Consider the following 16,063-nt stretch of genomic DNA (forward strand, 5'->3'; position numbering starts at 1 on the left):
GGTGCGGTGTAATGGGCAGGGGAGGGAAACCCCCCCCACCCACCCACCCCCTTCCCGTAACTGAGCTAGGATCTGCCACATATGCACAAGGGAGAAGGTTGGGGGGTACATAGAGGGGGGAGGATTGCGTGCAACCTCCCAAATAGGTGGATGGTAAGAAGATGAGATGGTGGACTCAAGGTAATAACTTAAAGGTTGGATGCTGTGTTTTATTAGCAACAGCAAGAAAAGAACTGGCAGGCTAGAAATTTAGGCAATAAAATATATCTCCCCACCCCCCTAGCTGCGTGTTTCCTTAATCCATGCAATCCAAGAAACTGCACTGGGAATAGAGATGGAGCGTGGGGACTGGGCGGGAAAGAAGGGGAGAATATTGGGTGTGTATTGTCATTAGGGGACTTATCTGAGAGCGAAAAAATAATTAATCACTTTTCCTTTTTATTTTAATGTGTCTGAAACTATTCAGGTTCTTGCTGATCGCATGCTTTGAAGGATGGGGAAAGGGGTGTGTGTGTGTGTGTGTGTGTGTGTGTGTGTGTGTGTATTAGAAACATATTAAAATAAATGTAACTGCATCTGGTGAGGGTATTGTATCGATCCTTCCAGTAGCTTGGGAATGAATTTGATTCTAGAAATGAAAGAAAAGATTAATGAGGCTGTTAAATCTGCTTTTGAATTAGAGCGCTTCTCCTTTTGGCTGCAGCAAGGTTGTTTTTCAGATCCTTTTATTTCATCCTGTAATTTGTGAACTGGTCAGGTATTCCCTGTACCGAGAGAGACTCCTTTTTCTCCGTATAAATACACACTGATACACACAATGAGCTTCCTCTAAGAATTGTGATAGCTAGTTGTCCTGCTCTTTACTGAAAAAATGTATTTTATCTTCTATTTTTTTTCCTTTTCCTTCTTAAATAAAAACGACAAATTAGGTGAGGAAGAAGATAAGAGGGAGAAAGGGAGGAAGATTATACGATGATCCATGTAACATATATTAAGAAAATAACTAGATCTGGAAAAAGCCATGATAAAAATGATTTTCTAATGGAGCAGCTAATATTTGGATTCTGTATACTATTTTAAGTTTGTGTCACTCCTTCTTTATTTTGCATGTTATTGAAGATTGGGTTATATGAGTACACTTATGAGATAGAGTTTCTTAAATTATGTCTTTAAAATAATAAAACTGTCTTTTTGACGACTAGGCAAATCACTCTACAGACAGGTCTGGTGTTTGGTGATGGTGTGGCATGTATCAGCCATAATAAATAAGCAGCTGGGATTTTTTTTTCTTTTGCTAGTGTGGGGTGTGTGTGTGTATGAGGGGAGAGAGAGAGAGAGAGAGAGAGAGAGAGAGAGAGAGAGAAAGAGAGAGAGAGAGAGAGAGAGGGAGAGAAAGAGAAGAGAGAGAGAAAGAGAAGAGAGAGAGAGAGACCCAATGGGTCATCAATTTCATCTAGGGAGGAACTTGAAGTGGGATCCCCGAGCTTGGTGGCTCTCAGCTGACACCTGTAGGGATTGCTCTGTACTGAAGAGAAATGCTTCAAGCTCCCTCCGTGCAGAAGCAGCAGCACAATGCGGTGCAATAAATTACAGCTAGTTTCTGCTTGTTTAAAAAAAAGTGTTAATTAGATAGTGAGCTTCTGTGCCCAGGTGATAAATTATTTTTTTTTGGAGGGATAGTATAATGAATAAGCCTTCTTGACCTGGCAAGACATCATATTCATGATGCTGTTCTTGCCCCTACAAAATGCCCCCTCCCCCCCTGTTTTTTCCTTACAAAAAAATTGGCTTAGGCAATGTCCAGTATTTATGATTTTTATGATATTTCAAAAAACTGCCATATTAGAGTGAGATGAACAGAGGTGATTTAATAGCATAAACAGGGGGCTGAGGTAGTAGTGATTCAAAGGTATGATTTTAAATCCTTGCATTTCTTGAGCCATAAGACCTTAGGTGGCATGCTTGCCAGCTGCTTCTCAGGACACACAAATTCTACTAGGGGACAGCAGATAAGGAATTGAGCAGGATTTAGGATTGCTACAATGATAGGAAAAATATTAAATACCATAAGGTCCCTAGAGGATTGTGTATCTTATAGAAGATGAATTGAAAAGTGAATTCTATTTTTAAAAATTTCAAGTTCCAATGGGATTTATACCAGCCATTATAGAGTATTTTGGCAATTCTTATTTTAAAAAGTAACTGAAGATCCTTTCAAAATTTTGCAGTATCTTCTAAGGAAGCCTTCTTGCACTATCTCTCCTTGTGAAAATGAAATGGTAGGAATGCAGTATAAATAAAAGTCGGCAGTTTCCTACTGGCTGTTTAATCTACTTTATATATTCCCAAACCTATTCATACATATGAGGTCTGGCTAAGTGATATTCATACTTTTATACTTGGGTAAGAGATAATAATGAAGGAGGAGATATATTTCTGGAGGAAAATATCAATGATAAGAAGAATAAGCAGGGCTTAATTTCTCCCCTTTCAGATTGTTTTAAAAGGAAACTTCCTTAAAAACAAAGATGATCAGATTTTTGTTCTAAACTGTTTTGAATGGCTGCTGGTTAATTACTATAAGAAGTTACAAATTTGCATTAAGCAATTTTATATGATTAAACTAGGCTTTAGGTTAACACTAGATTACACAGAATTTGCCATATTTCTTCATTTGTTTACAGTACTAGTTTTATATGTGGTACACTATTTAAAGAATAGTTATGCCCAGTACTTGGTAAAACAATAAAGAAATTCAGCTGACTGTCATAGTAAATAGATTTAGAATTTATTTTGTTTTCTTAATTCTTTGCAGATTTCTGGGTAACTAAAAAAAACAGAGCAAAAACAAAAACCAAAACAACACATCGACATGCACCTAAGTTGAGCTTGGCCTTGCATGGAAGGAGGGAAAAGAAGAGGAGCTGTTGAGCTTTATAATTAAAGGCGCTCTCTTTCTATTTGACAGCTTTTGGGCCTCAATCCCACTGTTTGGGAGACGAAGAAAAAAAGGGGAATTTAAAAAAATAGCTTGGGAAGTCATGAGCAAGGAGGCTAACATTCTGCCCTGGCTGCAGTGGGACCAATGTTTTGTGATCTGACAGAACAATCTCTATTGGCAGGCAAGTTTGGAATTGAAAATTGATGTTCTAAAGAAGATAAGGAACTTTCTTCCCCTTATTGGGGACTCTCCAGCTTGGGGCTAATATGTGAAGATATGCATATGCAGGCATGTGGAAATATTAATAGCAGGTTGTCAAACATCTGAGAAGTTTTGTGTTTTATTTTGTTTTTCCTACACATCTGTCCTGTCTCCACCACCAGAAGAATCTGAAGGATTGTTGCATTTGGGAGTGAAAACATCTGCTGACTCATTCATTGAACCAACAGCCCATATCTTCTACCTAAGTGATCAGCATTTTTCCTTGCTTTGTTCTTGACAAAGTTTTTAGCATATTTCCTCAAGTGTATCTGCACTTTGGCCTGGAAGTTCAGTGGCTATACTATACCAGTAGGGCTGACATTTTCCAGTGGGGTAGAGTGAGAAGCTTTTGGAAAAAGAAGAAAAAACAGGGTACCTGGTAAAGGAGGGAGCATTCATACTCCAACCATTTTCTTTCCTATTCCTATCACCTTTTATTCCCTGACCCCCTCCCTGATTCCACCTTAGGGTGTCCAGGAAGATTTTGAACCTGTCCTCCCCTGTGTCTCCGCGCCGCACCCCAGCCCCGAGCATGGGGACGGCGCTGCTCCAGCGTGGGGGCTGCTTCCTTGTATGCCTCTCACTCCTACTTCTGGGGTGCTGGGCAGAGCTGGGCAGTGGGCTGGAGTTCCCAGGGGCTGATGGCCAGTGGACACGATTCCCCAAGTGGAATGCCTGCTGTGAGAGTGAGATGAGTTTCCAGCTGAAGACCCGAAGTGCCCGGGGCCTAGTTCTCTATTTTGATGATGAGGGTTTCTGTGACTTCTTAGAGCTGATCCTTACCAGAGGTGGCCGGCTGCAGCTCAGCTTTTCAATCTTCTGTGCTGAGCCTGCAGTACTCTTGTCGGATACACCAGTCAATGATGGTACTTGGCACACAGTGCGGATTCGCCGCCAATTCCGAAACACAACTTTGCTCATCGACCAAACAGAGGCTAAGTGGGTGGAGGTCAAGTCGAAGCGACGTGATATGACAGTATTCAGTGGCCTGTTTGTGGGTGGCCTACCTCCAGAACTACGGGCTGCAGCACTCAAGTTGACATTGGCCTCAGTGAGGGAGCGGGAACCCTTCAAAGGGTGGATTCGTGATGTGCGGGTGAACTCATCCCAGGCCTTGCCAGTGGAGAGTGGCGAGGTGAAACTGGAGGATGAGCCTCCCAGTAGTGGTGGGGGGAGCCCCTGTGAGGTTGGGGAGGAGGGCGAGGGAGGCGTGTGCCTCAATGGAGGGGTCTGCTCCGTGGTCGATGACAAAGCGGTGTGTGACTGCTCCCGAACTGGCTTCCGCGGCAAGGACTGCAGCCAAGGTAAGAGGCCCCAATGCCCACCTCTCTAAAGGGGGCAAAGAAAGGGAATGGTGGGCATGATGGGTGAGCTTGCATGGGATTTTACTATTCTAGACAATGTGTGTCTCTTATCTCCAAGGTGAGGTCCTATCTCTTCCAGCCTCTCCCTCTTTCTTTGATCCATGGTTTCTCCTGAGCATCCTCTAACCCTTCTAGTAGCCACAATCCCTGATTTCATTGTCAAACAGGGATCTCCCTATTTTCTTGCTTGCTTCTATATAATTACAGAGCATAATGAGCTCTTTGCCCTTTTGGATGATGGTATTAACCTTATCTCTGAACCAGTCCTCTAAGTCTTCATGAATCTGGCATAATTATTCACTTGGATATAGCCCATCTATTTACCCTTAAACTTACCCCTCACCTATTCACTCCAGATAGTCCTGCAAACTACATAGCTAATACACTAAAAGTTAATAAAAAATATCTAAAGGAGACTAGGTATGCATATGATGGATTTTGGAGTGAGTATGGAGGTGGAATTGGGAGGTTCACCGTGGCCAAGATTAACATTTATGTGATTATTTGTGATTTTTAAAAAGAAGAAGATAGAGTTATGAAAAAGAATAGAGAAATAGAAATAACCTTGAAAGAAAAAGGAAAAGGAAAATTTGAAAATGGTTTTTGTTAGAGCAGTAGTAATATGGAGATTTCACTTGGTTTTCGTGGCTATGAAGAAACCCACTATCTGCTAAACAAAAAGAATCCTTGGTGTTTGGTATAGTTTCTTGAAGTGGAGCAAGATAGGCCATGCTGATTTCTGAAAATGCTAGAAAATCGAATGTGTATTTCCTAGATGATGATAGATAAAAGAAGTAAACCAGTGGAGAAAATGAATATTTTAAGCATGGGCAGTTGCTAAATGTTTACACATTGGGAACACATAAGAAAAATGGGAAAGGGCATGCTTATGAGGATATTTCCCTATGTTTAAAAAATCTGGGAAAATAAGGCATAAATAAAAATGTATGATGTTACTGGGGCTTGAGGCAGTTTGAAAATTGCTTTCTAAAAATTGTTGACAGCTAAGTTTCTTTTCCCTCTATCACATTTTACTCGTCAGTGTAATTCTGGTGTGTGCTTTACATGATAGTGAACACATAACAGCTCTTTGGGTGGGCCAATAACATAACATCTCCAAATTAGGGAATTAATATTTTTAAATGAAGAAAAGCAATGTAAGAGTTACTAACAGTTAAATAGAGGAGAAGGCACATGGTATATAAAGAGGGTATTTTATGGCCTTAATTAGGGAGATCAATGAGTGGCTAAATGTCATTTATGAGTGAAATGAAAAAGGTGAATAGTTTATGGCATCAAATTGTGTAAGCTATATAGACACAGAAACCTCATTGTGGGTGTATTTCATTATATAACACATTCTGTCTTTTACTGACTGCTGGGGAGAAATAGACAACATAAATATTATTAGGACTGGCAACTCTTTTACTTGTCACTTATTTTCAAAATTCTTTGCCTAAAAATGTGCAAATGTTTACTCTTTAAAAAAACATCAGAAACAATTGGGAGGTGGTCTAGTTGGACACCTTGAAATCTTAGCTGACTTAGCAACTAATGGAAGCAAAGTCATTCTAGGATATATCCAGATGATTATTGACAGTCATGATCACTCACTTACAAAATTTCAGCAGTAGAATATCTTCTAAGGTATATGCTACAAACCAGCTTTGCCAGTAAATTTCCATGGCCATAGTATTAAACTTAATGGCTATATTTACATTCTCTATCCTTCCTCCTTGGGATGAAGTTGGGTCCTCATATGAATCAAAGGAGGAAATGACAGATATAATAGGTTGGCTGTAGTAAAAAGAAAGTGGAATTGTCATAGATTAATATAAAAGGATATAAAGTACAGTTATTCTGTAGAAAGTGGTTCATCCATCCAAACCTGGTATTGCTTTAAAAGGTATAAAATACAATTAAATGAAGAACACATGAAATGAAACTTCCGTCTTTAAATTAGGCAACAAATATCATACAATGACAGCTGGTACTGTGTGGGTGGGTGTTTTTAATGAAAAATTTGATTTTTTTCTGTGCATCTTGGATGCAGAGAATGAGGGATCATGCATAATCAGGAAGGTTTCAGCATAGAGGAAAGAGGGGAAAAAAGTAATATGTCGAAGAGAAGCAAAATTAGATATCTTAGGACCTGCATTTTATTTTGACACACAGGGAGTTGTTTTTTTTTCCTGTAAGATCAAGAATACTTCCCAACCTGCATTATTGAATGCTGTAGTACCTGATGAAAAGAATAATTCCACCTAGCATTCAAACCATCGGGATTCTTGTATAGTAATAATTCAGTTTGGAAATATATTTCACGTATTGAGTGTAATGGCAATTGGTTAGTCCTAACCATCAAGGGCAGTGTGAGACTAGGCTGCTTTGAATAACACAGAATCAGAAAATTAAGGGGGTAGAGACTGAAGTCACCTTCCCCTAAAGGACTCATTCCTTATTGCCTGTTTTTTTCCCTATTAAATGTGTGTCAAATGATTTCCTGTTGAATAATTGATTTAGAATAGATAGAAATGAGGAGTCTTTAGAATTCCTTTCCCATTATTATCTCCATATATCTAGTCAAGGGTCAACAGATCCATTCAGATGCAGTTAAAAAGAAGCTATTTCTTCAGCCATCATTTATACTCAATTGCCCACAATGTTTTTTTTAACAATAATGGCAAATATGGTACACTTATTCTCTAATTCTCCAGTGCATTACCTATTTCTAGATAGAATCAGAATCATGACCAAGCAAGAGGGCTTGTCTTTTTCTCTCACCAGATCTAACATCTTCAGGAAAAACCTTTTATTTCCAGACTTATAAAACATTTGGTTTTATTAGCATATCTGACCATAAGGAGTTCACCTTTCCTTATTTTCCTGTTTGTTGACATCATGTGTCTGGGAGTGGGGTACTACTGAAGGGAACAGACCTTTATTTGGGGGAGAGGTAGATCAAAATACAGGACAGGTTAAGAGAGTTATTCTAGTTATTGACAGAACCAGGCTTGGTTCTGTCTGATTCCCCTAGCAAGTAGTAATTTTGAACTATGTTGCAATGCCGCCTAGATCAATATTTAAGTTATTTGTTTTTGTCTTTGTAAATAAAAAGTTGGGATTTGGAAAAAAATATTTATATTTTCCCTCAAACCTGGAGATATCTTTATTAAATTGTGTAATGGTGGGCACAAACATTAGATTTTGATTGACAGGGAAAGAAATCCTTTTCTTCAAACTGATAGATTATGTGATATTGATTTCCCCTGACCCCCCGCATACCTACAGCTACTAAACTATATCACTGTTTAGCATTTCTGCTTCGGTGTACTAAGTAATTTTTCTAGTGGCCTGAAAGAATTAATGATATCCTCAGATGCCCACATATCAAAATAACAATAAAGACCTAAATAACCTTTAAAATTATTGACTTAATAAATATTTCACTTTTTCACATTTTTAATAAAATCAGATCTTGTGCATTTTAAGTTTTAAATTTTGAATATTAACTTGAATTTTGATTCCTTTCATCACCTCCCACATCCAACTGTCTGAGAGACTTTTACTTTGATTGATTGCTTAAAATTTTTGAACATCTACAAGGTTATTTATATATTATGTCCTATCTGGGAACTTATCAGACTGACCAGAGTGCCAACTTTATATACTACTTAAGATTTGTAATCCACATTAGTTGTGCCCATTCATTATATGCAGAGGATTGACCTGGATCTTATCTGAAAGTTCTGGCCACATCCTCTCAGAAATGTATAAGTTTCTTCAGAATATTAATGAATGTCATCATTTTTCATATGACCTGGGTCACTCCTTTGGAAATCACTATCTGTAACATTTACCACATTTATAGCCATAGAGTATTAGCACTGAATGATAACTTAGAGATCATCTCCCATATCTTTCTGATGTGGAAACTAATAATGAGAGATAAAGTGACCTAAGATAGTGGCAAATATGAGGTCTTCTGAACCTGTGTAGCACTTTAATATTAGATCTTTTGAATGTTTATCCGTTTTATCTGCTCAGCAAGCAGTAAACACTTGGAGGAGAGGAACATCACAAATGCATCCCCATAGTTCCAATGTACAGAACACAGTGTCTTGTACCTAACTGGCACACAACATATTTATTGTTTGATTTCCTTAATGTCTCTTACGTTACATTCTATCACCAAGGTAGATATCCTGTAGAAAGTGTGGCTTGGATGTAATTTTCTGGCACTAATATTACTAGAGTACCAGCATAATGAAGATAGAGAGTCTTTCTGCACTACACCTAGCATTGTACTCTGAAGGAGAAAAAAAGAATGTAATTCATGTTTATTTAATAAAAATTAAATTGAGTACTGAACTAAGAACTCAGCTTTGTCCAAGAAGCTTGTTGGAGATCATCTGTGCCATTCAAAAGGTTCTCATAAAAAGTAAATGATCTCTGTTAGAAATTTTCAAAGTGGGTCTAAAAGCCATCAATGACTTCAGCCTGAATGAAAGGCTTTGTGAGTATCAAACATAGTAATGGGTAATCTTTTTTGGTACTCTTCATCAAGAACTTTGCCTGGCCTACAAAAATCTATGTTTTAAAAATCAAAGAGGAGTTTAAAATCCCAAAACTGCAAAGGAAGATGCCTATATATGGCTTTTGGAAGATTTCTTTCCAGTCACGGAGGTGTTGAAGAATAATTTGTACCTGGGCCTTTTTACCCTCTCTCTAATGTAAAGGTTAGAAAGAAAGATGGAATCTTGGGTATTGAAAATTATATAGTTTAGAATTTCTTGTTCTTGTTCTTATTCTTTCCTCTTCAATCTCAGTCCAGGAGCATTTAAAACAAATTAATTATATTTTATTTCAGCATTTCCATTATGTCCTATAGGTCTATTTGTACCTTAGGTTTCTGAATAATTTCTTTTCAATTCTATGTTATATAAAGGGCATTAGTCCTTTTTTATTATCTATTCTAATTCTACCACTTGGCTATGAATCCTATAGATTCTTCTGCATCAGCTAAAATATTGTATATCTTTATGAGTTTGGACTGTGTCACTATCTATTATCATTAGAGATGCCTTATTAGTATTATTATTATTAAAGAGAGAATGAATTGGAGCTGCTTAGTGGGCTTTCTTTCATTTCTTAACTATTTTTCTTTGCTCGTTCAATAATTGACTCAGATATATAACTCCAACTGGCTTGGAATTATATTTGAGTTCCAAAAGTTTTGGAAGGAAGGTACTTTTTTAGCAATAACATCATATCTACTGCAAATTTTCCTAAAATCAAATATTATGCTTAGGAAAATATAAGTTCTTTGAGAACAGGAACTATTTTTCACTCTATCTTTATACCAGCAGTGGCAAACATAGCCCATTGCAAATAGTCAGTGCTTAACACATGGTTTTTGGAATTGGATTTAATTAAGCTTCACATAAAACCTTGTTCCTCTTCTGGGTATCATGCTACAAAGGATAATAGTAATTAATGATCATTTTCTAGTTATTGTTGCATTTGCTACCAAGTGGTCTAGTTGTCAGTGGTTTTTGTCATTTCTTACTATCCATTTCTACTTCTACTATAAAATAATCTTAACCTCGTGGATCTCACTAGCATAAATTCTCCTGGAGTCTAATATCTTTTTTCCCATATGGCTTTGGACAAAGTAATCTATTTTTCCAGAGGAATTTGAACACTAGAATAATTGTAGACATGACTTGTAACAAAAAGTATTATCAACCATATCTAACTACATGTCTTTAGAGCTTCTGTCCCCCCGCCCCATTTACAATTCACATCGAGTTAACAGTTTGTATAATGAACTTGGCCAACATATGAAGTAGATAACTTCATATATAGATAACTGAGATTCAGAATCCATTGTGCATATTTTACATTGCATAAACAATTATTTAATAGCCTATACATCACTTTTCATGTTAGCATAGTTAAGCAAATGTCCTTTATATTTTATGTTCCTAGAATGAGCTGGCCTTGGAGAGCATCATGTCCATTCCTGTGGTCTTTATAAGCACCTAACCATTTTGTAAATTTTTTAAGTTTCTATGATACAGATTTATCCCAGAATATTGATGTGGCCAAACAGAGTTAATTTTTGAGAGTCATGCTGTAGGATCAGTGTTATATACAGATGTACATCACATGGTTTGTTTGCTTTTTGATCCTTAATTTTAATGACTAAACTTCAGAATTGATAATTATTCATTATCCTTTCTTTTGCCACTTATGTTGTAGAGAGTGGGAGAAAGCACAGAGAGCATGATATACCTAATACGGGCTCTGGTTTTGGGTAGAAAGACATGGTGTACTTACTCTTGGATCATGTGTCACCTTCCCAGCAGCTGTTGATCTCTATTTTGGGTAAGGTTCTTCAACTAGTCAAGAAGTAGGTGTTGGCTGCCCCCAAAAGTTTCAACTAGTCTTGAGCAACAGCTTACATTCTAAGACAGAGGTGGGCAGTGATGCAGAAATGGTAGAGCTCTTGGTTCTGGGTTTGAGCATTGGCTGATTTGAACACTAGCTGGCTTGTGGGTTCCTGCTATATACCTTGTTTATCTCGGTCAAGAGGAATCTGAACTTTCTGAGGGAGAGCTCTGATAATGACTCCAGGGATTGTAGGTGGGGTGTGGTTGCTTATCTTGAGGCTTTTCTGCTTACTTCTGGTGATTTGGTATGATAGAGGTTAGGCTACCTAGACATGGATAACCAGGTGGCTTGCCAGATATTAAAGGAAGTTCTTTAACCACCTGCAGTACATCTTCAGACAAAATGTGCATTTATATCTGCTAGCCTTGTTTCAGGATCATCCTGGATGTTTCAATTACCTATCATTATATTAATATATCCATGCCTGACATAAAATAAAAGCTCACACTATATTTTACTTTGTTTCTTAAATACCTTTGCTTATATTCTCTTATTTAATCTTCAAATCAGCCCTGTGAGATTGCTGCTAGTTATCCTCATTTTATAGATGAGGATACCGAGGCTCAGGAAATTTAAAGACTTGTCCAGTGTCATTCAGCTCATAAGTATTAGATGTAAGATTAGACCGTAGGCCTTCCTGACCCCAACTTTACCCCACTCTACTGCATCTCCATACTGTTCTATAGACTCCATCACCCTTTAATATATTGTGCAAAGGACAATGGGCTGAGATTCAGAAGACAGGAGTTTTCCATAACTAGCTGCATAATCTTTAATGATTTACTAAATATTTTCATCTGTGAAATGTGGTTGACAATTGCCTGCCTTAAGTAGGGCACTGTATTGTGGTGAAGATTAAATGAGAGAACAGAAAAATTGGATAATCAAATACCAGAGCTCATCTAACTTTTAAAAAGTTAAATGTCACACAAATGTAATGTGCATGGTGCTAGCAGAGTACAAATGTTAATGAAAATGTTTAAATTCCCACAGATCTTCCTTTGGTGTCATTTTAGATTCATTTTGGATCCTTTCGACTCAATATTATGCAATTGAATTGTTAAGGTTCTGAGTAGTTCTCTTATTACACATTGATATATTATTTCATTGTCAAACACTCTGCCAAGTGAGCAGGACATTGATTTCCCTGTTCCTCCTGTGTAAAATCTAAACTAATGATATATTGAGATTTAATGTTAACAACTGACATGGTTTCTACTCAATGTATAAACTATCATGAGATAATTCCTACTGTCCTAAATCTTGCTTAAAACCTTGATCACTAAGGTTTCAAAAGGAACCTGTAATAAGATTCTACAAAAATGATGTCCTCTACATTGATGAAGATGCCATTCTAAGTAGAGTTAGTTTTTTTAAGAGTCAAATTATTGTGACATATACATCAAAGATCAATCCTGAGAGCAATAGATCAAGTCGAGTGTACAATATAAATACAAACTCAATCTATGGGTAAGGTTAGAAAGTAATTTATCTTTCAGTGACCTGAAACAGCCTTTGGATCTTAATTGTTTCTAAATTTCTTGTGTCGGCATAATGTTTTTAAAATCACCTTAATTGAAAGGCAGTCTAGGTTATACTGGGATTTCTTGAACAAAAGACCTATTGACACTCAAAAGGACCAAACAAAGACATACAAATGAGGTCATTTAGTAACTTGAAGCAAAGACTTTAAAATAAGGTCACTGAGTCGTTTGGAATGTTGGGGGGAGGTGTTGGGTAACAGGAATTTAAAGCAGGTATTCAATCTATACTCGATAATTATTTCATTATTTCATTTTTTTAAAAAATCACCAGTCCTGCCACCATTCCCACCACAGTCTATGTTTTATGATACTAAATTTTAAAATAGTCAGCCATTGTTTAGTCACAGAACTCAAAGACCTACAAGTACATTTCAATTTGGTTGCTTATTCTTTAGAATTGCAATATTTAATTCCATTTCAACAGCATTTAATAAATGTTCCTTTTGCCCAAAGTGCTGTGTTGAGTAAAGTTAATAAAAAGATGAAAATAATAATGTTAATAACAATAGTAACACAACAAGCAGTGTGGCATGGGGTCTAGAGAGACAGTCTTGGAATCAGAAAGGTATGGGTTCCTCTTACCTGACACCAGCTGGAGTGTGACTATGGTCAGGTTTCTGACTGACTCCTCACACCCATGTTACTCTCTAAAAATACAATTTAGAGATAAATTGTTTATCTGCATTGGTAGAAAAGTTTACATACCAGAAGTTCTCTCTAATAATAAAATCAGAAGTCCAGATCAATAAAACAGAAATGAGAAAAATAGCCCTCATTTATAGAGTGATTTATAATTTGCAAAATTCTTTACTTACAGCAACCCTAGATGGAAAGTGGGACCTGTCATCCAGTCCTTTCCCTCAAGGAGCTTATATACTAGAGATGTTACTTTGTTACTTGTATAAGCAACTGACTCTAATTGTGACTAGATATTACTGGGACTGAGTTTGTAGATGCCATCTAATTCAAATGACTGACATAATAAAATTTTCAGAATTTCAGAATGCAACAGGATCCCAAATGTGATGGCACTTGCTCATGCCTGGAGAATAAAAAAGCAAAAAAAGTCTCATCAGGAAGTGCTAGGTTTAATTTCCATGACACCAGCCTGTTTATTTCTTATATCTTCCTTCTTTCATGTTATGTATAATGGACCACTTTTTCTTTAACATGAATGAAAAGAGAACTCCATTTCCTGGCATCTAAGGGACTGGACCAATTTCTGTCCCCTTAAAATAAGATACCTTGATTTGCTCAAAGTCAGACATAAGGAATTCCTTACGATCATGCAGCTGGAAAATCAAATGGCAAGTACAGACCAGCACACTCAATATTCTTTCTCTCTGTCACAAATAAAATTCTGAGACAAAGTTTCTAGGTATTAGTAATTAATTTATTAACTAGGGTAGCTAATTATCAAAAATATTGATTGTCAATGTTTTTTTCAGCAACCAAAGCCCCCAAATAAACATTCTGAAACACCTTAAATCAAGTGTTTACCTTCTGATAGGGAACTCCCCTGACAAATGAAACTCAGTTCTGATTGGTGAACATTTAATGACGAGAAGGGCTAAAAAATCTCCAGCTCCTCCTACTGAGAATGTAGCTTGATCATGAGACTTAGCCTCTTGCAATCTGGACAGGGGAAGCCATTTCCTTCCAGATCTTTCTGGCTAATTTTATCCTTCATGAGTCAGGTTACCCCAAATTCTAATGAAGGGACCAAGGTAACATAAGTGACTCTTGTTAACTCTTGGTAGCAAGAACCAGCTCTGTCTAGCTTCTGCCTTTGAGATGAACAGAAACCAGTTTCCCTATTAGGTGGGAACTAGCCCAACTAGTTAATGAACAGATGCTGTGGGGATTAGGAGTGATCATATCACTCTGTCTTTGCCCTTCAGAGACTGGCCTTTAAAGGAATGGGGTTTTAACAAAAATAGGAGGAAAATGATAGATTACAAATGGATAAATAGTTATTAATATAATACTGTAATATTTATTTCTTTCATCTGGAAAGGTCACAATGGGGACTTTCGTTCAAATAACTGAATGCAAAAAGCATCCATTAAACGCTTATAATGTACCAATCGCTGTGCTAAATTCTATGTGTTAAAAATAGAGACTGTTCCTGCACATAACAAGCTTATATTCCAATGGGACACAAACACAGAAAGAGTAATGGTCCCCAGGAAGAGGGGCACTTTGATGCAAAATGATATAGAAAGTAGATCAAAATACCCCACTGAAGATAGTCTTTAGCAGAGCCTGTCATTCATGATGACTCCAGGGCAGAACATCTATCCATACATGTTTTCTGGTGTATGTTGCAGTGTTGTTTGTGAGGAGATTGTGAAAGGGGATAGAAAGAGAGCTGCAAGAGAAAGGTATGCTATAAGTATTGCATTTTTTAAAAATGAGCTGTTATAAACATTTTCTGTCTTCAGATGACAGGATATGGCTTACCAAGAGAGCAGCATAATGAATAGAATACCAGACTGAGCCAGGAAGAACTTTGAATCCTATCTCAGATACTTTGTGTGACTCTGAGGACTTAATTCACATAACCTTTTTGTGCCTTAATTTACCCATCTGTAAAAGAAAGGTGTTTGACTCCATCACTTCTATGGTTCCTTCTAGATCCAAATCTACAGTCATATACTTCAGGCCTAGAATCGAACCCTGGGCTAAGGAAGGAAAAAATTCACTGTCATAGTGCCCACCATTGGAATAAAGATATAGGCCAAAGTAAAAATGGGACTTGGCAAACTAGAATGCTAACACATAAAGATGATCCTTATCAAATTTCCTGCACTGAAAACTACCTTTTTCTGGTTTGCAACCAAGTAAACCCTGTAACCAAATAGTAGGGAACAGTGTTGCCTAAAATAGCACTTTTCTACTACAACTCCCTAGTGTAAAGGCAATAGAGAATTAAAGTTAAAGAAAAGTCTGTCAAGGGCAATGCTTTATAGGATTGGGGTATCAAAGATTTAGAGCTGAAAAGTACCTTAATTGCTTTGGAAGTGTATAACATCATCCTAAGACCAAGATGGATTCTCCACGTTTAATGATGGGCATAATGAATTGGGGATTCCAATTCAATATAGAAAGTAGCCTTGGCATGACTTTCTACCAGAGGTCGGGAGCTGGTATTGTCCATTACTTAACAGCTACCCTAGTGGCCCAGTTAATGCTAAATTTTACCCAGACTTTGCTAGATAAAATAAAGTGAGACTCTCCAGTCAGGCAAAAGCAGAGCAATAGGAGACCTTTGTTTTTTTTTTTTTCTAAGCATTGCTGTCACTTTGAAATTAAGTGTTCATCTACTCTCCTTTGGGATATAGCTGGCATGGCAGCATCTAACCATAGTTTGCTGCATGCTACAGATACACTAGTGTTCAGGAAGTGTCACCTTTAAAATGTGAAATCAGTGGTTCCAGTTTTGTTTCGGCCACTGTGATTATATACTTTAAATTGTCATTTGGTATAGGTATAAA

At 37.2% G+C, this 16,063-nt stretch overlaps 1 protein-coding gene across 8 annotated transcripts in view; it reads left to right on the plus strand.

The window, feature by feature from the left end:
• Positions 1-16,063, plus strand: part of NRXN1 (neurexin 1) — a 1,448,730-nt gene that overhangs the window by 210 nt on the left and 1,432,457 nt on the right. For all 8 annotated transcript variants that reach the window (XM_036751791.1, XM_036751793.1, XM_036751799.1 and 5 more), the window contains exon 2: positions 2,816-4,506. In XM_036751791.1, the coding sequence (XP_036607686.1) occupies positions 3,735-4,506 (772 nt within the window). In that variant the 5' untranslated portion in view covers positions 2,816-3,734. The remainder of the gene's footprint in view (positions 1-2,815; positions 4,507-16,063) is intronic.

The sequence above is a fragment of the Trichosurus vulpecula genome, chromosome 3 (assembly GCF_011100635.1).
Source record: "Trichosurus vulpecula isolate mTriVul1 chromosome 3, mTriVul1.pri, whole genome shotgun sequence".
NCBI lineage: Eukaryota > Metazoa > Chordata > Mammalia > Diprotodontia > Phalangeridae > Trichosurus > Trichosurus vulpecula.